We start from the raw sequence: 27,000 nt of genomic DNA, 5'->3' as shown, positions 1-27,000 counted from the left end.
TGCGGCTGTAGCGACAGGGACAATGCATGCAATTGGTTGTAGAAGGTAACCCTGCTGAACAAACATCTTTTTAAGCAAACCTTCTAATTTTTTATCCATAGGATCTTTGAAAGCACAACTATCCTCTATGGGTATAGTGGTGCGTTTGTTTAAAGTGGAAACCGCTCCCTCGACCTTGGGGACTGTCTGCCATAAGTCCTTTCTGGGGTCGACCAAAGGAAACAATTTTTTAAATATGGGGGGAGGGACGAAAGGAATACCGGGCCTTTCCCATTCTTTATTAACAATGTCCGCCACCCGCTTGGGTATAGGAAAAGCTTCTGGGAGCCCCGGCACCTCTAGGAACTTGTCCATTTTACATAGTTTCTCTGGGATGACCAACTTGTCACAATCATCCAGAGTGGATAATACCTCCTTAAGCAGAATGCGGAGATGTTCCAACTTAAATTTAAAAGCAATCACATCAGGTTCAGCCTGTTGAGAAATGTTCCCTGAATCAGTAATTTCTCCCTCAGACAAAACCTCCCTGGCCCCATCAGACTGGGTTAGGGGCCCTTCAGAGATATTAGTATCAGCGTTGCCATGCTCTTCAGTATCTAAAACAGAGCAGCCGCGCTTACGCTGACAAGTGTTCATTTGGGCTAAAATGTTTTTGACAGAATTATCCATTACAGCCGTTAATTGTTGCATAGTAAGGAGTATTGGCGCGCTAGATGTACTAGGGGCCTCCTGAGTGGGCAAGACTCGTGTAGACGAAGGAGGGAATGATGCAGTACCATGCTTACTCCCCTCACTTGAGGAATCATCTTGGGCATCATTGTCATTATCACATAAATCACATTTATTTAAATGAATAGGAATTCTGGCTTCCCCACATTCAGAACACAGTCTATCTGGTAGTTCAGACATGTTAAACAGGCATAAACTTGATAACAAAGTACAAAAACGTTTTAAAATAAAACCGTTACTGTCACTTTAAATATTAAACTGAACACACTTTATTACTGCAATTGCGAAAAAACATGAAGGAATTGTGCAAAATTCACCAAATTTTCACCACAGTGTCTTAAAGCCTTAAAAGTATTGCACACCAAATTTGGAAGCTTTAACCCTTAAAATAACGGAACCGGAGCCGTTTTAAACTTTAACCCCTTTACAGTCCCTGGTATCTGCTTTGCTGAGACCCAACCAAGCCCAAAGGGGAATACGATACCAAATGACGCCTTCAGAAAGTCTTTTCTAAGTATCAGAGCTCCTCACACATGCGACTGCATGCCATGCCTCTCAAATACAAGTGCGCCACACCGGCGCGAAAATGAGGCTCTGCTTATGCCTTGGGAAAGCCCCTAAGGAATAAGGTGTCTAATACAGTGCCTGCCGATATTCTTATATCAAAATACCCAGATAAAATGATTCCTCAAGGCTAAATATGTGTTAATAATGAATCGATTTAGCCCAGAAAAGTCTACAGTCTTAATAAGCCCTTGTGAAGCCCTTATTTACGATCGTAATAAACATGGCTTACCGGATCCCATAGGGAAAATGACAGCTTCCAGCATTACATCGTCTTGTTAGAATGTGTCATACCTCAAGCAGCAAGAGACTGCATACTGTTCCCCCAACTGAAGTTAATTGCTCTCAACAGTCCTGTGTGGAACAGCCATGGATTTTAGTTACGGTTGCTAAAATCATTTTCCTCATACAAACAGAAATCTTCATCTCTTTTCTGTTTCTGAGTAAATAGTACATACCAGCACTATTTCAAAATAACAAACTCTTGATTGAATAATAAAAACTACAGTTAAACACTAAAAAACTCTAAGCCATCTCCGTGGAGATGTTGCCTGTACAACGGCAAAGAGAATGACTGGGGTAGGCGGAGCCTAGGAGGGATCATGTGACCAGCTTTGCTGGGCTCTTTGCCATTTCCTGTTGGGGAGGAGAATATCCCACAAGTAAGGATGACGCCGTGGACCGGACACACCTATGTTGGAGAAATAAAAGCCGATACGGAAGAGCGGAGTATGATCACATGACCACAACAGAAAAGATAATTTTTTTGATCTGCGCCACAGGTAAAAGCGTGCGAACTATGCTGCAGCTAAAAGTATAATAATAAGAGAAACACTGTCCTTATTACAATAACGCTATTAAATAAATATAAACATTCCCCATTGTATGCATTACTCTAAGAATTATAAGAGGGCAATAATAATAGCCATAGGTGATTCTACCACTCTCAATGCCATCCTCCTTAAAAAGTAACTGTAACTAGTTACCTTAACCCCTTAGCAGCCACAGTGCCCTACAAAGATGCCCAAATTATATATCTCTCCCTTATCAGAGTTAAATTTGTCCCATAATAGTCCACTGAGGATTAACCCCCATAGTGCTGAAACCTTCTCACCTAGAAGGGAAAGCACTTACCTGTGGATCCAGCTGTAGGGCAGGAACAGCGTCTTTGGTGTAACAGATTCAACCAACTACTGACAGGGACCTGTAGACAAAGAAAGACAGAGTAACCAACCCTGGTTTTCTATAGAGGGGTAGCATTGATGTTAGAAGTTAAGCAAAGACCACCTCGCCACCTTCCAACTGCTAAAAGCCACCATTACTCTTACTAAAGAGGATTACATGGACACAGCATAGCCCCAATCCTTGCTTGCAGGGAAAAGTACCCATTAATGGATCAATATCTTCAGACACCATCTTCGCACATCCTCCTGATGTATAAGGCAAAGAATGACTGAGGACTTAGGGGAAGTAGGAGTGATACTTAACAGCTCTGCTGGGGTGTTCTTTGCCTTCTCCTGGTGGCCAGCAGTTGAATTCCCACTAGTAAATTAGAATGGATTTGTGGACTCTCCATGCCATTGGAAAGAAATCACCCGAGGCCCGTATGCTGCGAAGTTGAGCGGGCAACTTCCCAAGTTGAGAAGCTTGTCTGCTCGCCTTAGAGTACATGTGGGCCTTTGTGTAGAATACTTTGACACTGTGGTAGCAACGACGGGTGTATTGTGCAGAGTGACATTATCTACATACTTAGGTAATAGACAGGCTGGTCAAACACAAATAAGACAAACTAGACCAGTTGTTGGGTATTTAATTTTTATTATTATGGATTGTAAACAAATTCTTTATATATTTTTAATAAAGTGGTCTAATAAAAAAACATCAGATACCATAATTTAACTCACATGTAAATGCCTGTCACATGGTGGCCAAAGATGTTGTTACATGCAAATAAATATATATATCAACTTTTAGTTTTGTTTTTTATTTATCAGATCAGAGTTTCTCAAACTTTCATCTTTTTTACTATTACTTTTTCATTTCCTTGTTGTTGTCATTTATATTCTGCCACAAGCTCTCTGTACTAGTAATATGATGGTAACACTAATCTAATGGGCAGGTTATCTATTAAACATCCTTTTTGTCCCCTGCAGCAGGTTGTCATGCACCAATATGTGACATCACACAGCAGATACATTGGTCCTGCAGCAGTCAGGTAAATACAAACATACCTGTTATATACACATCTGGCACCACAGATCAGATACATGAGCCCTGCAGCAGTCATACAGGTACTGATACACCTGCTAAATACACATCTGCTGTCACACAGCAGATACTGTACATGAGCCCTGCAGCAGACAGGCAGATACAGATACACCTGCTACATACACATCTGACATCACACAGCAGATACGTGAGCCCTGCAGCAGTCACACAGGTACTGATACACCTGCTACATATACATCTGGTGCCACAGAGCAGATACATGAGCCCTGCAGCAGTCCCACGAGTACTGATACACCTGCTACATACACATCAGGTGCCACACAGCGGATACATGGGCCCTGCAGCAGTCACACAGGTACATCTGTTACATACACATCTGGTGTCACAGAGCAGATACATGAGCCCTGCAGCAGTCACACAGGTACATCTGTTACATACACATCTGGCACCACAGAGCAGATACATGAGCCCTGCAGCAGTCACACAGGTAATGATACACCTGCTAAATACACATCTGGTGTCACACAGCAGATACTGTACATGAGCCCTGCAGTAGAAAGGTAGATACAGATACACCTGCTACATTCACATCTGACATCACACAGCAGATACGTGAGCCCTGCAGCAGTCGCACAGGTACTGATAAACCTGCTACATACAGATCTGGTGCCACACAGCAGATACATGGGCCCTGCAGCAGCCACACAGGTACATCTGCTACATACACATCTGGTGCCACACAGCAGATACATGGGCCCTGCAGCAGTCACATGGGTACTGATAAACCTGCTACATACACATCTGGTGCCACACAGCAGATACATGGGCCCTGCAGCAGTCACACGGGTACTGATAAACCTGCTACATACACATCTGGTGCAACACAACAGATACATGGGCCCTGCAGCAGTCACACAGGTACTTCTGCTACATACACATCTGGCACCACAGATCAGATACATGAGCCCTGCAGCAGTCACACAGGCAATGATACACCTGCTAAATACACATCTGGTGTCACACAGCAGATACTGTACATGAGCCCTGCAGCAGACAGGTAGATACAGATACACCTGCTACATACACATCTGACATCACACAGCAGATACGTGAGCCCTGCAGCAGTCACATAGGTACTGATACACCTGCTACATATACATCTGGTGCCACAGAGCAGATACATGAGCCCTGCAGCAGTCACACAGGTACATCTGCTACATACACATCTGGTGCCACACAGCAGATACATGAGCCCTGCAGCAGTCACACAGGTATATCTGCTACATACACATCTGGTGCCACACAGCAGATACATGAGCCCTGCAGCAGTCACACAGGTACATCTGTTACATACACATCTGGTGTCACAGAGCAGATACATGAGCCCTGCAGCAGCCACATAGGTACTGATACAACGGCTACATACACATCTGGCGCTACAGAGCAGATACATGGGCCCTGCAGCAGTCACACGGGTACATCTGTTACATACACATCTGGTGCCACACAGCAGATACATGAGCCCTGCAGCAGTCACACAGGTACATCTGCTACATACACATCTGGTGCCACAGAGCAGATACATGGGCCCTGCAGCAGTCACACGGGTACAACTGTTACATACACATCTGGTGAACAGAGCAGATACATGAGCCCTGCAGCAGTCACACGGGTACAACTGTTACATACACATCTGGTGAACAGAGCAGATACATGAGCCCTGCAGCAGTCACACGGGTACATCTGTTACATACACATCTGGTGTCCAGAGCAGATACATGGGCCCTGCAGCAGTCACCCGGGTACATCTGTTACATACACATCTGGTGCCCAGAGCAGATACAGATACACCTGCTACATAACACAAAGCCCCTCTACTTCAGCAGATATATGGGCCATGCAGCAGTCACGCGGGTACATCTGTTACATACACATCTGGTGCCACAGAGCAGATACATGGGCCCTGCAGCAGTCACACAGGTACATCTGTTACATACACATCTGGTGCCCAGAGCAGATACATGAGCCCTGCAGCAGTCACATGGGTACATCTGTTACATACACATCTGGTGCCCAGAGCAGATACATGGGCCCTGCAGCAGTCTCGCGGGTACATCTGTTACATACACATCTGGTGTCACAGAGCAGATACATGGGCCCTGCAGCAGTCACACGGGTACATCTATTACATACACATCTGGTGTCACAGAGCAGATACATGAGCCCTGCAGCAGTCACACAGTTACATCTGTTACATACACATCTGGTGCCCAGAGCAGATACATGAGCCCTGCAGCAGTCACACGGGTACATCTGTTACATACACATCTGGTGCTCAGAACAGATACATGGGCCCTGCAGCAATCACACGGGTACAACTGTTACATACACATCTGGTGCCCAGAGCAGATACATGAGCCCTGCAGCAGTCACCTGGGTACATCTGTTACATAGACATCTGGTGTCACAGAGCAGATACATGGGCCCTGCAGCAGTCACACAGGTACATCTGTTACATACACATCTGGTGCCACAGAGCAGATACATGGGCCCTGCAGCAGTCACACAGGTACATCTGTTACATACACATCTGGTGCCAAGAGCAGATACATGGGCCCTGCAGCAGTCACGCGGGTACATCTGTTACATGCACATCTGGTGTCACAGAGCAGATACATGGGCCCTGCAGCAGTCACGCGGGTACATCTGTTACATGCACATCTGGTGTCACAGAGCAGATACATGGGCCCTGCAGCAGTCACTCGGGTACATCTGTTACATACACATCTGGTGCCCAGAGCAGATACATGAGCCCTGCAGCAGTCACACGGTTACATCTGTTACATACACATCTGGTGCCCAGAGCAGATACATGGGCCCTGCAGCAGTCACGCAGGTACATCTGTTACATACACATCTGGTGCCCAGAGCAGATACATGGGCCCTGCAGCAGTCACACGGGTACATCTGTTACATACACATCTGGTGTCACAGAGCAGATACATGAGCCCTGCAGCAGTCACACAGGTACATCTGTTACATACACATCTGGTGTCACAGAGCAGATACATGGGCCCTGCAGCAGTCACACGGGTACATCTATTACATACACATCTGGTGTCACAGAGCAGATACATGAGCCCTGCAGCAGTCACACGAGTACATCTGTTACATACACATCTGGTGCCCAGAGCAGATACATGGACCCTGCAGCAGTCACACGGGTACATTTGTTACATACACATCTGGTGCCCAGAGCAGATACATGATCCCTGCAGCAGTCACACGGATACATCTGTTACATACACATCTGGTGTCACAGAGCAGATACATGGGCCCTGCAGCAGTCACACGGATACATCTGTTACATACACATCTGGTGCCCAGAGCAGATACATGAGCCCTGCAGCAGTCACACGGGTACATCTGTTACATACACATCTGGTGCCCAGAGCAGATACATGAGCCCTGCAGCAGTCACACGGATACATCTGTTACATACACATCTGGTGCCCAGAGCAGATACATGATCCCTGCAGCAGTCACACAGGTACATCTGTTACATACACATTTGGTGTCACAGAGCAGATACATGAGCCCTGCAGCAGTCACACGGGTACATCTGTTACATACACATCTGGTGCCCAGAGCAGATACATGAGCCCTGCAGCAGTCACACGGGTACATCTGTTACATACACATCTGGTGCCCAGAGCAGATACATGATCCCTGCAGCAGTCACACAGGTACATCTGTTACATACACATTTGGTGTCACAGAGCAGATACATGAGCCCTGCAGCAGTCACACAGGTACATCTGTTACATACACATCTGGTGTCACAGAGCAGATACATGAGCCCTGCAGCAGTCACGCGGGTACATCTGTTACATACACATCTGGTGTCACAGAGCAGATACATGGGCCCTGCAGCAGTCACGCGGGTACATCTGTTACATACACATCTGGTGCCACAGAGCAGATACATGGGCCCTGCAGCAGTCACACGGGTACATCTGTTACATACACATCTGGTGCCCAGAGCAGATACATGGGCCCTGCAGCAGTCACACGGGTACATCTGTTACATACACATCTGGTGCCACAGAGCAGATACATGAGCCCTGCAGCAGTCACACAGGTACATCTGTTACATACACATCTGGTGCCCAGAGCAGATACATGGGCCCTGCAGCAGTCACACGGGTACATCTGTTACATACACATCTGGTGCCACAGAGCAGATACATGGGCCCTGCAGCAGTCACACGGGTACATCTGTTACATACACATCTGGTGCCACAGAGCAGATACAGATACACCTGCTACATAACACAAAGCCCCTCTACTTCAGTTATAAACCCAAGTGTGAGAAGAAATCAGAAGCATGACCCCTGCTGCATATCCCATAGTCACCCTCCTTTAACCCTTACTGTGATTTTTGGTACTCTTTAAATAACTCACATCTGCCCCCCCTCTCTCTGTCTTTTTGAGTTTTCCTTATTGAGTTACAGAAACATATTTTGAATGACCAGCCCCGTCTGTTCTACCCATATTCTTATCCGAAGCTTAGACTTTGTTCCTCAAGATTGCCTAATACTCATCCCAGACATTCAGAAAATTCCTTTACATTAACCCTTACCACCTCTATTAGATGTCTATTCTTTGCATTAACCACCATTTTCATAAAGCAGCAGTACTGCAAATTAAACCTGAAATAATCCTCCTCTCAGCCCCACTCTGTAATTACATTTTGTATCATTTGACCTCTGTATCATTTCTATTTTCTCGGTTTTTATATTATTCACTCTCTTTATATTTTGTTCTCGTGCTACTATTTTCTCGCACATTATCGCGCTTGACGCTTTCGAATCTGCTTTCTCAATTATTTTTCATACATGTGCTCATTATGTCTTGCCCTCCAAATTCCATCTCCTGATACTGCCCATTCTGCATTACAGTTCCTTGTTCGCTCGGGGGTGTCCTCTGTGCCAGGTCCGAGTATATATCTCTGTAGCCAGATCTTGGGTTACGCTTTCTTTTTTGGACGTCTGGTCAGAAAATGACTGCGGACAAAGCTGGTCAGTCTGTGCTCTGACAAGACCGTTACACAGAGAGTGAGTACAAGGGTGAAAGCCCCAACAAGTATGTGTCCGAGCCGGTATAGCCAGCCCTTGTCACAGCACAGAGCTACCTGGAAAAGGACAAAAATAATAATGTTACAGCAGAGACGCTTCGCACACAGAAGAAATGGTGGGCACACGTCAACAAATGGTAAAAGTCAAATACAGCATACCTAGGTATGCTCAAGAGCAGCAATGCACTGGGAGCTAGCTGCACACATATGCTTCTTGTAATTGGCAGACAGGTCCCAGTAGTGCATTGCTGCTATGTAGCTGACTTGCAAGCAACAGTGCAAGAATAAAATGCCCTAACACATTACAGCATTATTTTTTTTTTTTTACAAAACTGCATGCTCTGTCTGAATTGAGAAAGAAACAATGTGGGTTTCATGTCCCTTTAAAGGGACAAAAAACCCAACATTTTTCTTTCATGATTCTGAAAGAGAATACAGTTTTTAAAAGTTTCCAATTTACTTTTCTTATCAACTTTACATAGTTCTTGTGGTGTTCTTTGTTGAAGAGATATCTAGATAGGTAGCGTGTACATTTCTGGTACAGTACATAACCACTTACTGTTCTTGCAAATGTATAACAGTTATAAAACTGCAAATTACTGCTGAGCCTGTGACCCTTCAACTTGAGATCATGATCCCCTGCCCCTTTAAGGTTCCTTAGACATTTGTAACATTGGATACGTTGCAAGATTTGGGACTGTGTGCTAGAGGCAGTATGCAGAGCGAGCAGGCGCACTGGTAATATCTCCCGTATTTAGCTCTGAATACACAGTGACCGCTGACCTAAAGTTCAGGACGCAGATCATTGGCAGAGAGGGCAGCAGGCCGGTCAGCGGTTGGTACATGATTCCCTGGTAATATCTCCCACACTGTATTTACCTCTGAATACACAGTGACCGCTGCGCTAAAGCTCAGGACGCAGATGACTGGCAAGGAGGGCAGCAGGCCGGTCAGCGCTTGGTACATGATTCCCTGGTAATATCTCACACACCGTATTTACCTCTGAGTATACAGTGACCGCTGCACTAAAGCTCAGGACGCAGATGACTGGCAGGGAGGGCAGCAGGCCGGTCAGCGGTTGGTACATGATTCCCTGGTAATATCTCACAGACTGTATTTACCTCTGAATACACAGTGACCGCTGCGCTAAAGCTCAGGACGCAGATGACTGGCAGGGAGGGCAGCAGGCCGGTCAGCGGTTGGTACATGATTCCCTGGTAATATCTCACAGACCGTATTTACCTCTGAGTATAAAGTGACCGCTGCGCTAAAGCTCAGGACGCAGATGACTGGCAGGGAGGGCAGCAGGCCGGTCAGCGGTTGGTACATGATTCCCTGGTAATATCTCACACACTGTATTTACCTCTGAGTATACAGTGACCGCTGCGCTAAAGCTCAGGACGCAGATGACTGGCAGGGAGGGCAGCAGGCCGGTCAGCGGTTGGTACATGATTCCCTGGTAATATCTCACACACCGTATTTACCTCTGAATACACAGTGACCGCTGCGCTAAAGTTCAGGACGCAGATGACTGGCAGGGAGGGCAGCAGGCCGGTCAGCGGTTGGTACATGATTCCCTGGTAATATCTCACACACCGTATTTACCTCTGAGTATACAGTGACCGCTGCGCTAAAGCTCAGGACGCAGATGACTGGCAGGGAGGGCAGCAGGCCGGTCAGCGCTTGGTACATGATTCCCTGGTAATATCTCACAGACCGTATTTACCTCTGAATACACAGTGACCGCTGCGCTAAAGCTCAGGACGCAGATGACTGGCAGGGAGGGCAGCAGGCCGGTCAGCGGTTGGTACATGATTCCCTGGTAATATCTCACACACCGTATTTACCTCTGAATACACAGTGACCGCTGCGCTAAAGCTCAGGACGCAGATGACTGGCAGGGAGGGCAGCAGGCCGGTCAGCGGTTGGTACATGATTCCCTGGTAATATCTCACACACCGTATTTACCTCTGAGTATACAGTGACCGCTGCGCTAAAGCTCAGGACGCAGATGACTGGCAGGGAGGGCTGCAGGCCGGTCAGCGGTTGGTACATGATTCCCTGGTAATATCTCACACACCGTATTTACCTCTGAGTATACAGTGACCGCTGCGCTAAAGCTCAGGACGCAGATGACTGGCAGGGAGGGCAGAAGGCCGGTCAGTACATGATTCCCTGGTAATATCTCACACACCGTATTTACCTCTGAATACACAGTGACCGCTGAGCTAAAGCTCAGGACGCAGATGACTGGCAGGGAGGGCAGAAGGCCGGTCAGTACATGATTCCCTGGTAATATCTCACACACTGTATTTACCCCTGAGTATAAAGTGACCGCTGCACTAAAGCTCAGGACGCAGATGACTGGCAGGGAGGGCAGCAGGCCGGTCAGCGGTTGGTACATGATTCCCTGGTAATATCTCACACACCGTATTTACCTCTGAATACACAGTGACCGCTGCGCTAAAGCTCAGGACGCAGATGACTGGCAGGGAGGGCAGCAGGCCGGTCAGCGGTTGGTACATGATTCCCTGGTAATATCTCACACACCGTATTTACCTCTGAGTATACAGTGACCGCTGCGCTAAAGCTCAGGACGCAGATGACTGGCAGGGAGGGCAGAAGGCCGGTCAGTACATGATTCCCTGGTAATATCTCACACACCGTATTTACCTCTGAATACACAGTGACCGCTGCGCTAAAGCTCAGGACGCAGATGACTGGCAGGGAGGGCAGAAGGCCGGTCAGTACATGATTCCCTGGTAATATCTCACACACCGTATTTACCTCTGAGTATACAGTGACCGCTGCACTAAAGCTCAGGACACAGATGACTGGCAGGGAGGGCAGAAGGCCGGTCAGCGGCTGGTACATGATTCCCTGGTAATATCTCACACACCGTATTTACCTCTGAGTATACAGTGACCGCTGCGCTAAAGCTCAGGACACAGATGACTGGCAGGGAGGGCAGAAGGCCGGTCAGTACATGATTCCCTGGTAATATCTCACACACCGTATTTACCTCTGAGTATACAGTGACCGCTGCGCTAAAGCTCAGGACGCAGATGACTGGCAGGGAGGGCTGCAGGCCGGTCAGCGGTTGGTACATGATTCCCTGGTAATATCTCACACACCGTATTTACCTCTGAGTATACAGTGACCGCTGCGCTAAAGCTCAGGACGCAGATGACTGGCAGGGAGGGCAGAAGGCCGGTCAGCGGTTGGTACATGATTCCCTGGTAATATCTCACACACCGTATTTACCTCTGAGTATACAGTGACCGCTGCGCTAAAGCTCAGGACGCAGATGACTGGCAGGGAGGGCAGAAGGCCGGTCAGTACATGATTCCCTGGTAATATCTCACACACCGTATTTACCTCTGAATACACAGTGACCGCTGCGCTAAAGCTCAGGACGCAGATGACTGGCAGGGAGGGCAGAAGGCCGGTCAGTACATGATTCCCTGGTAATATCTCACACACTGTATTTACCCCTGAGTATAAAGTGACCGCTGCACTAAAGCTCAGGACGCAGATGACTGGCAGGGAGGGCAGCAGGCCGGTCAGCGGTTGGTACATGATTCCCTGGTAATATCTCACACACCGTATTTACCTCTGAATACACAGTGACCGCTGCGCTAAAGCTCAGGACGCAGATGACTGGCAGGGAGGGCAGCAGGCCGGTCAGCGGTTGGTACATGATTCCCTGGTAATATCTCACACACCGTATTTACCTCTGAGTATACAGTGACCGCTGCGCTAAAGCTCAGGACGCAGATGACTGGCAGGGAGGGCAGAAGGCCGGTCAGTACATGATTCCCTGGTAATATCTCACACACCGTATTTACCTCTGAATACACAGTGACCGCTGCGCTAAAGCTCAGGACGCAGATGACTGGCAGGGAGGGCAGAAGGCCGGTCAGTACATGATTCCCTGGTAATATCTCACACACCGTATTTACCTCTGAGTATACAGTGACCGCTGCGCTAAAGCTCAGGACACAGATGACTGGCAGGGAGGGCAGAAGGCCGGTCAGCGGCTGGTACATGATTCCCTGGTAATATCTCACACACCGTATTTACCTCTGAGTATACAGTGACCGCTGCGCTAAAGCTCAGGACGCAGATGACTGGCAGGGAGGGCTGCAGGCCGGTCAGCGGTTGGTACATGATTCCCTGGTAATATCTCACAGACCGTATTTACCTCTGAGTATACAGTGACCGCTGCACTAAAGCTCAGGACACAGATGACTGGCAGGGAGGGCAGAAGGCCGGTCAGCGGCTGGTACATGATTCCCTGGTAATATCTCACACACCGTATTTACCTCTGAGTATACAGTGACCGCTGCGCTAAAGCTCAGGACACAGATGACTGGCAGGGAGGGCAGAAGGCCGGTCAGCGGCTGGTACATGCTCCCCTGGTAATATCTCCTGATGTAGAGCAAGCTGTGACTGATCCGTAAACACATATTGAAGCAATTCGCCAAGATGAAGCCAATGCTGCCCAACCAAAGGGTCATATAATAGGAGAGGCTGAGAAACGTCAGAGACAGTCCCAGCATGACGTAATTATACCTGTGGGGTGAGCAGAGAGAAATGGAGGTAAGAGAGACACATTCTATGGAAAACAGGCTTAACATTATTTTCTTGCTAAGATTTAAAGGGACACCAAAGTCATTTTATGTACGCACAGCACATACCAGCAATTAAAGGGACATGAAACCCACATTTTTTCTTTCATGGTTCAGATAGAGAATGCAATTTTAAACAACTTTCCAATTTACTTCTATTATCTAATTTGCTTTAGATATCCTTTGTTGAAGAAATAGCTCTGCACATGGGTGAGCCAATCACACGATGCATCTATGTACAGCCTCCAATCAGCAGCTAGATATGCTTTTCAACAAAGAATATCAAAAGAACGAAGCAAGTTAGATAATAGAAGTAAATTGGAAAGTTGTTTAAAATGGCAGGATATTTCATGAAAGAAAAAGTTTGGGTTTCATGTCCCTTTAAGTTCTACACTACAAAAGATCTGTATACAAAATATATGTTTAAAAAAGCATTTTAAGGGCCATTAAACACAGCAGAAAATCATAATCAACAGATAGATAACAGAAAGACAATGTAAAAGTAGATTTTATTTTGACAAATTTAAAAGTTAGTTACATTTTCTGTCTCCTGCATCATGTGACAGACACCAGCCAATCACAAAATGTATATACCATGAATTATTGCACATGCTCGGTTTTTTAAGCATACAGGGACACACCCCTTGAAAAGCCTCTCAATATATTTGTCTTATCTCCTCTGCAGTGGCCAGTTAGGGACAGATTATTTTCTTGTACTGATCAAGCAGTCACAGTGTGACATGTAGCAGGGTCAGGGTCTTTAAATCACAGCAAAGTGGACACAAGAAATAATGAAAGCAAATTAGAGAAGTTTTGTTTCTTTTACTACAAACAGTTACATATTAGAGAGACCCCTATAGTGATAACATTAGAGCATGTCATTTTATCACTAGTGACGCTGCAAATCTAGGTGCTTAACGCCCGCAAAGGGTTCCTGAGCGGAAACTGCCGCTGATCCAATTAGCAGCGCTAGTGCTCTGTGAATCCCTAGCAGTTCTTTAACTATGTGTTTAACCCATTTGCAGGTGGGTTAAACTAGTAGATTTTAGCGTCGCTAGTGATAAAATAAATAATAATAATAATAATAATAAAAAAAGAAATCTAATTTACATCTGTTATCAAATTTCCTTCTTCCTCTCGGTATCCTTTGTTGTAAATGTGATTCGTCCCATCACAGCATACCGAGGTAGGCTCAAGAGAGAGAGAGTGCACGTGTCTTGTGCACTATATGTCAGCAGGAATCACAGTCCGTTAGAAAAACGTATCAAATGATTTTAAGTAGAAAAATCCAGATAGACTAGAATGGTGATTTTCTGATTAAATCATTAGATACATCGACCACAATTTACAAATATTTAACGTGGCAGTATCCCTATAATAGAAATATTACAGTAGTGCCATTAGTGTTTACATACTTAAACGACTACAATGTCTGTAACAAAGTTATACATAGAGTGCACAAGACACGTGCACACTTATGAACCTACCTCAATATTCTCTGATAGGAAGAAGCTTCCAATAAAGGAGACCAAGAGAAAAAGGGAAATTTGTTAATAGAATCAAATTAGATTTTTTTGTATTTTTAAATTGTATATCTAAATCACAAAAGTTCCATTTCGACATAAATATATATATTTTGCATATTTTGATAATGATATTACGTTGGAAAGTGATTTATTTATTTTAAAGGGACATGCCACCCACATTTTTTCTTTTATGATTTAGAAAGAGAATGCAATTTTAAACATCTTTCTAATTTACTTATATTATCTAATTTGTTTTATTCTCTTGATATTCTTTGATGAAAAGCATATCTAGATATGCTCACTAGCTGCTGATTGGTTGCTGCACATAGAAGCATTGTGTGATTGGCTCACCATGTGCATTGCTTTTTCTTCAACTAAGGATATTTAAAAAATGAAACAAAATAAATAATGGAAGTAAATTGTAATGTTGTTTAAATTTCTATTCTCTATCTGAATCATGAAAGAAAGATTTTGGGTTTAGTGGCCCTTTAAATGCAAGTTCTATCTGGATCATTTTGAATGTAGTGTCCCTTGCACTAAAGTTGCACTCACCTGTCTACCGCTTCTTTGCTCATTGATGCAAACGTAAAACACTCGGTGACTCCGTTGATCGCCAGCAGGAGAACGTATAGACAGTAGCAGCGCAGGAGCATAGGACCTACAGAATATCATAACCAGAGGCTTAAAGGGACGTAGCATACACACTATATCTATAATATGCATCACATACCAGCAATTACACGTTAGTAATATTTCAGCACAAACACATTAGGGAAAGGCTGTTTAAATCTGAAATAAAGCTAAAAATGTTGCATCAATCTTTATGAAAGATGGCATGCAGATAGATTTGGTCTATTAGGTGTTTTATACGGGACATAAAAGCCAAAAATTATTTCATGTTTTAGATAGGAAATACAATTGTAAACAACTTTCTACTTTAGTTCAATCAGCAAATTTGCATGTCCCTTTAATTTTGATATATTTAAAGCAAGCTCAGAAAAACCGAAGTGCTGAAAAGATAAATTGAGCCATGCTAAGTAGAGATTTGGCAGTAGAGGTTTATGGGAATTGTAGTTGCCAGATATTGGTCTGTATGGTGTAGTAGCCTGGAGGGCAATGGATACCTGCAGCATTTAGATATAGACTTTTTACCTCTGTGATTACCTTGTATCTAAGTCTCTACAGACTGCCCCCTTATCTCAGTTCATTTAACAGACTTGCATTCTAGCCAATCAGCGCTGACTCATAAATAACTCCACAGGAGTGAGCACAGTTATCTATATGGCACACGTGAACTTGCAGGGGCTACTGTATCTGTGGAAAATTTTAAAAATGCACTGAGATAAGAGGTAGCATTCAAGGGGTTAGAAATTAGCATATGCTTTCAACAAAGAATATCAAAAGAACAAAGCAAATTTAATGATAAAAGTAAACTGGAAAGTTGCTTAAAATTGCTGCCCTATCTTAATCATAAAAGTTTAATTTTGACTAGACTATACCTTTAAGTTCCCAAATCAAATGTTAAAAAGCATGAAAATCCTGAAATTAAATAACCATATCCCAACACTCAAAGGCCTAGATTTGGAGTTTTGTCGGTAACGACCCGAAAAACTAACGCCGGCTTTTTTCTGGCCGCACCATAAAAATAACTCTGGTATTGAGAGTCCACATAAAGGCTGCGTTAGGCTCCAAAAAAGGAGCGTAGAGCATTTTTAACGCAGCTTCAACTCTCGATACCAGAGTTGCTTACGGACGCGGCCAGCCTCAAAAACGTGCTCGTGCACGATTCCCCCATAGGAAACAATGGGGCTGTTTGAGCTGAAAAAAAACCAAACACCTGCAAAAAAGCAGCGTTCAGCTCCTAACGCAGCCCCATTGTTTGCTATGCGGTAACCCTTCCTACGTCTGCACTTAACACTCTAACATGTACCCCGAGTCTAAACACCCCTAACCTTACACTTATTAACCCCTAATCTGCCGCCCCCGCTATCGCTGACCCCTGCATATTATTATTAACCCCTAATCTGCCGCTCCGTAAACCGCTGCTACTTACATTATCCCTATGTACCCCTAATCTGCTGCCCTAACATCGCCGACCCATATATTATATTTATTAACCCCTAATCTGCCCCCCACAACGTCGCCTCCACCTGCCTACACTTATTAACCCCTAATCTGCCGACCGGACCTGAGCGCTACTATAATAAAGTCATTAACCCCTAATCCGCCTCACTAACCCTATCATAAATAGTATTAACCCCTAATCTGCCCTCCCTAACATCGCCGACACCTAACTTCAAACATTAACCCCTAATCTGCCGACTGGAGCTCACCGCTATTCTAATAAATGTATTAACCCCTAAAGCTAAGTCTAACCCTAACACTAACAACCCCCGAAGTTAAATATAATTTAAATCTAACGAAATTAATTAACTCTTATTAAATAAATTATTCCTATTTAAAGCTAAATACTTACCTGTAAAATAAATCCTAATATAGCTACAATATAAATTATAATTATATTATAGCTATTTTAGGATTAATATTTATTTTACAGGTAACTTTGTATTTATTTTAACCATGTACAATAGCTATTAAATAGTTAAGAACTATTTAATAGCTAAAATAGTTAAAATAATTACAAATTTACCTGTAAAAGAAATCCTAACCTAAGTTACAAATAAACCTAACACTAGACTATCAATAAATTAATTAAATAAACTACCTAGAATTATCTACAATTAACCTAACACTACACTATCAATAAATTAATTAAATACAATTGCTACAAATAAATACAATTAAATAAACTAGCTAAAGTACAAAAAATAAAAAAGAACTAAGTTACAAAAAATAAAAAAATATTTACAAACATAAGAAAAATATTACAACAATTTTAAACTAATTACACCTACTCTAAGCCCCCTAATAAAATAACAAAGCCCCCAAAATAAAAAAATGCCCTACCCTATTCTAAATTACTAAAGTTCAAAGCTCTTTTACCTTACCAGCCCTGAACAGGGCCCTTTGCGGGGCATGCCCCAAGAAATACAGCTCTTTTGCCTGTAAAAAAAAAACATACAATACCCAAGCCCCCCAACATTACAACCCACCACCCACATACCCCTAATCTAACCCAAACCCCCCTTAAATAAACCTAACACTAAGCCCCTGAAGATCATCCTACCTTGTCTTCACCTCACCGGGTATCACACCGATCCGTCCAGAAGAGCTCCTCCGATGTCCTGATCCAAGCCCAAGCGGGGGGCTGAAGAGGTCCATGATCCGGCTGAAGTCTTCATCCAAGCGGGGCAGAAGAGGTCTTCCATCCGATTGAAATCTTCATCCAAGCGGCATCCATCCGGAGCGAAGCGGCAGCATCCTGAAGACCTCCACCGCGGAACATCCATCCTGGCCAACGACTGAACGACGAATGACGGTTCCTTTAAATGACGTCATCCAAGAAGGCGTCCCTCGAATTCCGATTGGCTGATAGGATTCTATCAGCCAATCGGAATTAAGGTAGGAATATTCTGATTGGCTGATGGAATCAGCCAATCAGAATCAAGTTCAATCCGATTGGCTGATCCAATCAGCCAATCAGATTGAGCTTGCATTCTATTGGCTGATCGGAACAGCCAATAGAATGCGAGCTCAATCTGATTGGCTGATCGGATCAGCCAATCGGATTGAACTTGATTCTGATTGGCTGATTCCATCAGCCAATCAGAATATTCCTACCTTAATTCCGATTGGCTGATAGAATCCTATAAGCCAATCGGAATTCGAGGGACGCCATCTTGGATGACGTCATTTAAAGGAACCGTCATTCGTCGTTCAGTCGTCGGCCAGGATGGATGTTCCGCGGTGGAGGTCTTCAGGATGCTGCCGCTTCGCTCCGGATGGATGCCGCTTGGATGAAGACTTCAATCGGATGGAAGACCTCTTCTGCCCCGCTTGGATGAAGACTTCAGCCGGATCATGGACCTCTTCAGCCCCCCGCTTGGGCTTGGATCAGGACATCGGAGGAGCTCTTCTGGACGGATCGGTGTGATACCCGGTGAGGTGAAGACAAGGTAGGATGATCTTCAGGGGCTTAGTGTTAGGTTTATTTAAGGGGGGTTTGGGTTAGATTAGGGGTATGTGGGTGGTGGGTTGTAATGTTGGGGGGCTTGGGTATTGTATGTTTTTTTTTTACAGGCAAAAGAGCTGTATTTCTTGGGGCATGCCCCGCAAAGGGCCCTGTTCAGGGCTGGTAAGGTAAAAGAGCTTTGAACTTTAGTAATTTAGAATAGGGTAGGGCATTTTTTTATTTTGGGGGGCTTTGTTATTTTATTAGGGGGCTTAGAGTAGGTGTAATTAGTTTAAAATTGTTGTAATATTTTTCTTATGTTTGTAAATATTTTTTTATTTTTTTGTAACTTAGTTCTTTTTTATTTTTTGTACTTTAGCTAGTTTATTTAATTGTATTTATTTGTAGCAATTGTATTTAATTAATTTATTGATAGTGTAGTGTTAGGTTAATTGTAGATATTTGTAGGTAGTTTATTTAATTAATTTATTGATAGTCTAGTGTTAGGTTTAATTGTAACTTAGGTTAGGATTTCTTTTACAGGTAAATTTGTAATTATTTTAACTATTTTAGCTATTAAATAGTTCTTAGCTATTTAATAGCTATTGTACATGGTTAAAATAATTACAAAGTTGCCTGTAAAATAAATATTAATCCTAAAATAGCTATAATATAATTGTAATTTATATTGTAGCTATATTTGGATTTATTTTACAGGTAAGTATTTAGCTTTAAATAGGAATAATTTATTTAATAAGAGTTAATTAATTTCGTTAGATTTAAATTATATTTAACTTAGGGGGGTGTTAGTGTTAGGGTTAGACTTAGCTTTAGGGGTTAATCCATTTATTAGAATAGCGGCGAGATTCGGTCGGCAGATTAGGGGTTAATAATTGAAGTTAGGTGTCGGCGATGTTAGGGAGGGCAGATTAGGGGTTAATACTATTTATTATAGGGTTAGTGAGGCGGATTAGGGGTTAATAACTTTATTATAGTAGCGCTCAGGTCCGGTCGGCAGATTAGGGGTTAATAAGTGTAGGCAGGTGGAGGCAACGTTGAGGGGGGCAGATTAGGGGTTAATAAATATAATATAGGGGTCGGCGGTGTTAGGGGCAGCAGATTAGGGGTACATAAGGATAACGTAGGTGGCGGCGCTTTGCGGTCGGCAGATTAGGGGTTAATAAGTGTAGGCAGGTGGAGGCGACGTTGTGGGGGGCAGGTTAGGGGTTAATAAATATAATACAGGGGTCGGCGGTGTTAGGGGCAGCAGATTAGGGGTACATAAGTATAACGTAGGTGGCGGTCGGCAGATTAGGGGTTAAAAATTTTTTTTCGAGTGTCGGCGATGTGGGGGGACCTCGGTTTAGGGGTACATAGGTAGTTTATGGGTGTTAGTGTACTTTAGAGCACAGTAGTTAAGAGCTTTATAAACCGGCGTTAGCCCAGAAAGCTCTTAACTACTGACTTTTTTCCTGCGGCTGGAGTTTTGTCGTTAGATGTCTAACGCTCACTTCAGAAACGACTCTAAATACCGGAGTTATAAAAATCCCATTGCAAAGATAGGATACGCAATTTACGTAAGGGGATCTGCGGTATGGAAAAGTCGCGGCTGGAAAGTGAGCGTTAGACCCTATTTTGAGTGACTCCAAATACCGGCGGTAGCCTAAAACCAGCGTTAGGAGCCTCTAACGCTGGTTTTCACTGCTACCGCCAAACTCCAAATCTAGGCCAAAGTATTTTGAGTGTTTTAAGAAAAGCTTGCAAGAAAAAAACAGTGAGATCTGCAGTGTGAAGATCTTTACAGAATTATGCAGGGATTTGAGAGACAATTTCATATACACCCATGTTCAGCCCATTTTTCGCAAAAACAACAGTTACGCTTTGTGTTTTGTTCTTATAAGTACAAATTTCTATTTTTTTGTGCGCATCCAGTGTACTATAATTACCATTTACACTCTGCATATTTAATATGATTGTTTCCTGTTTTGATAAAATATACGACTTTTGGTGGAGAATTTAGTTATGGTTTTTGATGCACCGTAACAATACATTTTTTTTCCTGTGAATTTTTATGTGAATGGTTCAATTATTCATTTTGTATGATTTTTAAATTACAAATTTTATTGTGCACTTGTATGTATCTCATTCCCATATAAAGATGCAGTATATGCCCCTTAGCGAGACCCCCTGTTTTCAGGGTAAAAAGTGGCTTTATAGAATTCCACCATGGAAATAGTAGGGTTGGCGTGTATTCTTTTAGAATCTCACCAGCCCAGAGAGCTTTAGAGAATTGTCGTCTTAGTTTAATTTTCAAATGAGTAGCAGATTTTTTTTCTGACAAATTTCAAAATGAGTTTATTTTTACAAGTTTAATTGGCCATAGTGGCAAACTATAAAATGAAATACTAAATAGCTACTGTTGCTCCAGAGAGGAAAATAATTAGAAAGGAGTAATAAAAAAAATATTACACAGCCTAGGGACCCCCTCATACCTGTGCCGTGACTCAACATGGACCCTCCGTACATATCCAGTGCCAGCTGCGAATATGCATATCCAAAGGCAACGATGATCAGACCAATTAGAGTCACCAACTTCAGCAGTGACTCCAGAACTTCAGATGCTGTAGAAATGTCATCCTAGAAAATATATGCACATGAGAGGGAATACGGCACATGCGCCATGGCGTTCCCTGTAGTGTCTATTTACTGTACCCCTGTATAGTGCAGCGGGAGCATTAGAAATAAAGATAATAATAATGAGATGATTTGCTAATTGTTTATAGACACGAGGGGAATAGATTTGATCATTTCTGTGAAATTTGGTGATAAACTATCAAAACTATTCTCTGGCGTGCTCCAGGTACGTGGGTTTTTTTTACAATTAAAGGGAAAGTAAATATTTTTTTGGGATGTTTTTTTTTTAAGATTAGAGTTTTTTTTCCTTTTAAGGGCTATCTGTAGTTTAGTCTTAGAATTTTTTTTTTGGTGTGGGTTTTTTATTAGAACAGGCATAAATATTTTTAATTTTTTTTTAATAATTGCTTTGTTAATTTTTGTAATTTTAGACTTATTTTTTGTAATGGTATTTTTTTTTAGTAATGGTAGGGTTAGTTTTTTTATTTTAGTAATGTTTGTTTTTTGTAATGTTAGGATAGGTAGTTTGCTATATGGGGGGTGGCGGTTTCGGGGTTTGTAGTGTAGTTTAGTGCAGAGGTCACATAAAAAAGTTTGAGAGGTAAATGCGATTGCGTGATTGCATTTACTTTCAACTTGTAATACAAGCGCATATTACTGCTCTATGCTACCCATAGAAAATATGGGGAGCATAAATTTGCGCGAACTTGCAGTAATTTAAACAGCACGCCACTTGTAATATGGATTTGAGCGAAAAGAACACCACAATCTTGTATCGCTAATGACAGCGCTCCACTTGTAATCTAGCCCACAGTTGGTTAACATTATTATAGTATCTACATTACCAGGAACTGGTTCACTTATTCAACCTTTTTTCTGTACTACTTCAACTTTATTTACCATTTTCATTTATAATCTGGTATTTATGACCTTATATTAAAAAAAAAAAAAATAATAATAAAAAGATGGTGTTAGTTTTTAGAGTCCTCGCTTCACTTGCTGATTCAAACTAAAAGTTCATTTTTTTCCTTTAATAGGTATACAATTCTAAACGTTTTTATTTTTTTATTTTGCAGTTTAAATTTAACAGCTTTATTCTCACATTTTAATAAAACATAATACAGCTGTATCAGTGGTGTATTTTTTAGTAATTTGCTATGGCTGACAGGTACTTCCTGTTAGCAATTAATACTTCCTGTTGTTGATCATTGGCTGATATGTAGTTCCTGTTATTGCTCATTGTCAGATAGATAGAAGGAAGCACTTAAATCACAAGCGTTAATAGGAAGTGCACAACTTATATTAGTATTTTAAAAAATTCACTGATTTAAATGTTGCTTTCATGTGTATGAAAGAAATTTTAATACAGGGGCTCTTTAAGTTAGTGTCACTAGCAAGAATCTATAAGGATCTCTGGGCCTTGTTTTACCTTTCTCTGGTTTTTGACATCCTTCCCTCTTTCCAAGACTTTTGCAAAGAAGACATAGAAGCTCTCCTCTATGGGCAGGAAGATAAAGCGAGCCACAAGCGAGCCCAAATTGTTCACAATATCGTACACGCCTGAGAAGAGAGCATGCACTGTAACACTCTGAGCCCGAGGATACGGTCACGGATAACAACAGCTCGTATGAAAGGACAAGCTCACACATTTCTAGAAAACTCATATTAAAAATAAAAGGGAAGGAAACAATTCTGGGACATGCATAACCATACAATCAATATATATATATATATATATATATATATATATATATATATATATATATATACATACACACACCGGTATATATATACATACATACATACACACACAATACATACGTACACACACACATATACATACAAATGTATACACACATATACATACATACGTATACACACATACGCACATATACATACATACATATACACACACATATACATATATACATACTGTACATACATATACACATATACATACATACATACATACGTATACACACACACATATATACATACATACGCATACACACACACAAACATATATAATTCCAAATAAGGAATGCACTCTCCAGGTCTTTTAAATGCATCACCATTAACCCTTTAAGGACACAGCTTTCAGTTTGCTCAATTGTTTTATGACGGAAAAATTCCGTCATATGTCCTTAAGAGGTTAATGTGTAACATTTCAAGGACTTACCCCCTTCTTGAGTGTCTGAATTTAAAAGACCTGGAGAGTGCATCCATTATTTGGAATTGTATGTGATCATTTGGAAGCCACCTGGGCCACTGATTCAGAGAAAATCATGAGTGCTGGCTTTATAAAAAGTTTAATATATACACACACACACACATATACACAGATATGCAAGGAGTAAGTCATTTTATGATAAAACGTATGCACCAGTTTTCCCCTCAAAGGCCAGTTTTGTGAGTGGCCCAGCGGTGAAACAGTTAATTAGAGCAATTAGTAAACACTATATAATGCAGACTGTAATGTATGGTTCCCTTATTAACCATTTCCCTGCTGGGTCGCTCACAAAACTGGCCTTAGATGGAACACTGGTATGCAGCCAAAGTTTTTACATTATTATGACTAATATTTGTTTCCTTCTTTTCCAGAGTGTAATATACCCATCTATAAGTATGCCTAGAAAACTAAATTCCAAAGAAATTTCTAAATTGGATGTCTATTTACTTCTTGCGTGTCTGTGTTTGTTTATATATATATATATATATATATATATATATATATATATATATATATATATATACACATACATACACACACATACACACACACATACAAACATAATACAGGCAATGAGACTTTGGACTTACCCTGATCACCAAACGATAACACATTAAGAAAGGTCATGACGTATCGCTCTCCTGTGCAATACAAGGAAACAGCTCAGATTTTTTTTACATGATTGCTGTCTATACATATGAGAATACACTGGTAATGTGTAACATTAGACATGATTTTATGCCCCTGTGTGTGGGTGTATGTGGGTATTACTCGTGCCACAGAATTAAAAGAAATCTGATCCCTGAATACATTTTGCTTTTTCCCCCACCAGTCCAGTAAACTACACAAAACATAAATTTAACACTGTAGCTCAGTGAATTGCTTGTTTTTGGCAATACTTTTTGTTTTCTGATAATATTAAATTTAGTTCCAATTGTATTAATCTTACAAATCTCGGATAAGAACCATTAAAAGCACATTAAACTAAAAATATAATTCCCAAAAAATTATTTCATTAAATTAATGAAAATAAAATGTCACTGCAATTTACAAGCACAATTTATTTCCTTGCTATTGTGTAAAAATTGTGCTTGCTCCCTAGAAAGGCTGGGAATTAAATACTAAGTATGAAGCAAAATGCCCAGATCAGCTCCTTACTACACAGTGATTACTTAGAGCAGTTACAAATTGATTAACAGACACAATTGGCCACAATTAAATGAGACATACTCACCAGGGTTTTTAAGCAGTTTGTTAGCACACTATGCATGTTCTATAATATAGCTTATCACCCAATAGTAAATGTGCAGAACTTTGTTGTTTGTAAACAGGTAAATTTAAATAATTTAAGAGCTCCACTTGTAATCTAGCCTGAAATATATTCTCTTCAGCAAAGAATATCAGAAGAACAAAGGAAATTTAGTTATAGAAGTAAATTGAAAACTTTTATAAAATTGTAGGCTGTATCAGAAGGAAAAAGAAAATAGGGTTTCATGCCCCTAATATATTTTCTTAGGTTATTGTACCCAATCCCAACATGACCTGCTATTGGCTAGGAAAGCAACCATAACCAGGTGCTTCTTCCAACTTAGAGGGCCATTAAATAGCAGAATATTATAATTAACAAATGCTTATTAAAAAGACAGCGCAAAAGCTGTTAGCATGAATTTCAAATAAGCAGTAAATGCTCTTTTTCAAATGTAGTTCCATTTCCCACCACCCCTGCATCATGTGCTATCCATCAGCCAATTGCAAAATGCGTATATATATATATATATATAACTGTGAATTAAGTTGCGTAAAATTGCCTGCTCTAGCTGAATCATGAAAGTTTATTTATTTTGTTTAGTGTTCCTTAAAAAAGGGACAGTAAAGTCAAAATTAAACTTCCATGATTCAAATAGTGCATGCATTTTTTACACAATTTTTCAATTCACTTGAATTATCTAATTTGCTTCATTGTCTTGTTATCCTTTGTTGAAAAGCATACATAGGTAGCCTCAGGAGCAGCAATGCACTACTTGGAGCTAGCTGCTGATAGGTGGCTGCACATATATGCCTCATCACTGGCTCACTTTATGTGATATGCTAGCTTCCTGTAATGCATTGCTGCTCTTTCTTGCACAACTTACTGAGTTTTCAACCAGGGAAGCAGGGCTGATCCAGGAAGCTATAGACCAGTTAGTCTGACATCAATAGTGGGGAAGATATTTGAAGAGATTATAAGGGATTATATTGATGAGCATATTTGTGTAAACAAGATTGTGAGTTCTAATCAGCATTGTTTTATGAGAAATAGATCATGCCAAACTAATCTCATTAGATTCTATGAGGAAGTAAGTAAAAATATAGATAAAGGGGAATCAGTGGATGTGATATACTTAGATTTTGCAAAGGCATTTGATACAGTGCCACATGAGAGATTAATGCACAAAATTAAGGGACTGGGAATAGCTGAAAATGTTAGCTCATGGATAAATAACTGGATAAAAGATAGGGAGCAATGAGTAGTAGTGAATGGATCATACTCAGTTTGGACAAAGGTAATCAGTGGAGTCCCCCAGGGATCAGTACTGGGCCCTGTTCTTTTTAATATTTTTATTAATGAGTTGGAGCAAGGATTAAATAGCGACATCTCTATTTTTGCAGATGATACAAAGTATTAAAAGGTCATTAGGTCAGAGAAGGATGAAGGATGAAGTATGGGCAGGTAAATGGAAAATTAGATTTAATGCAGGAAAATACAAGGTTCTACATTTTGGAAGTAAAAATAAGCAGGCAATGTATTATTTAAATGGGACAAGACTTAGCCAAACAGAGGAGGAAAGGGATTTGGGAGTAGTAATAGATAACAAGCTAAAGATGGGCGCACAATGCAGGCCAGTGGCTACAAAGGCTAATAAGATACTAGCATGTATTAAAAGAGGCATTGATTTAAAGGGAAAGTCTACACCAGAATTGTTATTGCTTAAAAAGATAGATAATCCCTTTATTACCCATTCCCTAGTTTTGCATAACCAACAGTTATATTAATACACGTTTTACCTCTGTAATTACCTTGTATCTAAGCCTCTGCAAACTGCCCCCTTATTTCAGTTCTTTTGACAGACTTGCAGTTTAGCCAATCAGTGCCTGCTCTCAGATAACTTCACGAGCACGAGCACAGTGTTATCTATATGAAATACATGAACTAACACCATCTAGTGGTGAAAAACTGTTAAAATGCATTCTGAAAAGAGGTGGCCTTC

The 27,000-nt window shown here is 41.8% G+C and overlaps 1 protein-coding gene across 1 annotated transcript in view; it reads right to left on the bottom strand.

The window, feature by feature from the left end:
* Positions 1–6,725: 6,725 nt before the first annotated feature.
* RFT1 (RFT1 homolog) overlaps positions 6,726–27,000 on the bottom strand; it is a 51,751-nt gene continuing 31,476 nt past the window's right edge. Inside the window, exons 8-13 of the mRNA XM_053721204.1 lie at positions 24,343–24,393; positions 22,952–23,082; positions 21,381–21,525; positions 15,369–15,474; positions 12,985–13,234; positions 6,726–8,716 (exon numbers count right to left, since the gene is read on the bottom strand). Of these exons, the coding sequence (XP_053577179.1) occupies positions 8,552–8,716; positions 12,985–13,234; positions 15,369–15,474; positions 21,381–21,525; positions 22,952–23,082; positions 24,343–24,393 (848 nt within the window). The 3' untranslated portion in view covers positions 6,726–8,551. The remainder of the gene's footprint in view (positions 8,717–12,984; positions 13,235–15,368; positions 15,475–21,380; positions 21,526–22,951; positions 23,083–24,342; positions 24,394–27,000) is intronic.

The sequence above is a fragment of the Bombina bombina genome, chromosome 7, assembly GCF_027579735.1.
Source record: "Bombina bombina isolate aBomBom1 chromosome 7, aBomBom1.pri, whole genome shotgun sequence".
Classification (NCBI taxonomy): Eukaryota; Metazoa; Chordata; class Amphibia; order Anura; family Bombinatoridae; genus Bombina; species Bombina bombina.
This window is presented reverse-complemented; position numbering and strand designations above follow the sequence as displayed.